General features: G+C 39.5%; 1 protein-coding gene across 1 annotated transcript; it reads left to right on the top strand.

The window, feature by feature from the left end:
• Positions 1 to 28: 28 nt before the first annotated feature.
• On the top strand, positions 29 to 2,152 carry LOC121964218 (E3 ubiquitin-protein ligase listerin-like; the record flags this gene model as incomplete). Its single annotated transcript, XM_042514433.1, has 6 exons — positions 29 to 170; positions 394 to 507; positions 622 to 749; positions 845 to 980; positions 1,572 to 1,716; positions 1,939 to 2,152. Coding segments are annotated over exons 1-6 (769 nt in total), but the record flags the coding sequence as incomplete, so codon positions are not given.
• Positions 2,153 to 2,167: the final 15 nt, after the last annotated feature.

The following is a 2,167-nucleotide window of genomic DNA, read 5'->3' as shown; positions in this document are numbered from 1 at the left end:
TACATATTTGTTTTTTCTTTGGCAGTTTCAGAGCTGCTGTATGCACTGCAGTGGTGTAAGGAGGTAGACTACATCCCTGCATATCACAGCCTGCTAACTGACGGAGGTCTGTTGGAGAGACTCCAGAACCACGTTACTATGAAAGATCTGCTGCAGACACTCTACTCAAGGTGAGCTACACACAAGGCCCACTGCATGTAATAACTTAATACATAAAAAAGAGCTTCCATAGAGCCTTATCAAAAGATATTTTTCATGCAGTCAATGAAAAAGCTGTTTACGAAATCTAACTTGAAAGAAATGAAAACAGATTTTTAAGAACATTTGTTTTCCCAGGCAATTATTTGAAACAATATTCACTGCATGTATGTGTATGGTATTGTTGTACTGTAGGTCAGTGGAGGATGGAGGTCTATGGTCTCTGACTCTAGAAAACTACATCCACACCAACAACTTGCCATCCACTCACAGTGCAACAGTGAGGAAGCTTCATGGCAGTGCAGACAGGTAAATAGTTTGTTTATTAATGGTATTTGAAATGCTTTTCATTTCACACTGAAGCCTGGTATATGACCATTTCCACCACTGTTGTTTATTAAAAAATTGTCTCTGTTTGGTCAGTTTATTCCCGGTGTCTCAAAGCAAATTGAGCACGCTCCAGGTACTCTGCCCCACCATGACCAAAGAAGACAGAGAGACTCTCGTTGCTCTAGCAACGGCTGGAATAATCAACTGGCAAGAGAATGATGGTGGGAATAAACACATAAACACATACAAAATGCAAGCATGGACAATATTCTGGACTTGACCCAAGCAAATAACAATTTTGGGATATGTGTCACAGATGTGTATGGATGTTTGGCGGTGCTGCTGTGCTGTCTCAACGCCAACACACAAACAGAGGAGGAGGTTGTGCAGGCTATCCTGGCCACCCTGATGGAGTGGAGGAACAGTAAGGAGGACTGGTTCCTCTTTAGCAGGTAACGGAATCACAAAAACCATGCAACAATTTGTATGTTGTGATTTTTATATTGTATCTCTTTAAACACTATACTGTGATTTTTTTTTCTTCAGTGTTATTGACATCCTATACTATGACTTTTCCGTCATCTTATACAATGACTATGCTATGATTTTTTTTTTTGACATACTATGACTTTTTGACAAACTATGTCATGCTGTTGACATGACTTTTTAAACTTACTACACAGAGAAATGTTTTGGTTTTTTGTTTAGACATGCCATACTATAACCTTTTTTATATATAACTATACTGTGACACAACATAACTGTACTTTTCTTTTTTTTCTATATATTAAACCATGACTTTTTCAACATACTATACTATGACAATTTTCTGACATACTAACATACTATACTATGATTTTTTTTTCTTCTTTTTACCATGACCATTTAAAAGAAAATCTTGACTATGCTTTTTTATGTTTATATCTATCTTTTTTATACTATCAGCTTTTCAGCATGCTATACTCTGACTTTTTCCAACATGCTGTACAAGTTTATACAGTTTCCAATGATATATCTACATTTGTCACATCTTGATATTTCAGTGACCTGTCTAAAGCTACCGCAGAACAGTTGAACCTTGCTGTGGAGATGATGCGTTTCCTGTCCTGGCTGGTGACTCACTGTCCCACAGTTCTTGGGAGCAGCCAGTGGGACTTCTTGCTCTGCTCTATGTTAGCCTGGTTGGAGGTGAGACATAGATCACACATATATTGTGCTGCTTTGTGTTTTTTGAGGTAGTGAGTAGTGCTACAGGGTCATGGGTCATGGGCTTCCTGTCATGGGTTGAACTCTTGACCTCAAGTGTTTGAAATGTTACAGTACTCTCTGCTGCCCCTAAATATATGATATTTTTTGTGTGTATCTGCTGTCCCACACTTAAACCTTCTAATTGTTTGCTTCCAATTTCAGACCGCGAGTGAGAATGTGAGCAGTCTGTGGAACCCATGGGTGCAGCTGTTTGTGTGTGAGGACGCTGCTTTGATAGTGAAGCTGAACCAGTTCTTCACATCATCTTCACCGGATGTACTGGAGAAGCTGCCGTCTGAATTGACTGGTGAATGGAGAGACTTCTTCGTGGAAGGAATCTACAACCTGCTGTTTCCTCTGCCAGTCCATATCACAGGTGCGTGTGTGGATT

Source organism: Plectropomus leopardus, unplaced genomic scaffold, assembly GCF_008729295.1.
Source record: "Plectropomus leopardus isolate mb unplaced genomic scaffold, YSFRI_Pleo_2.0 unplaced_scaffold14593, whole genome shotgun sequence".
NCBI lineage: Eukaryota > Metazoa > Chordata > Actinopteri > Perciformes > Serranidae > Plectropomus > Plectropomus leopardus.
The sequence above is the reverse complement of the archived record's forward strand: the minus strand, read 5'-3'. Positions and strand labels throughout refer to the sequence as shown.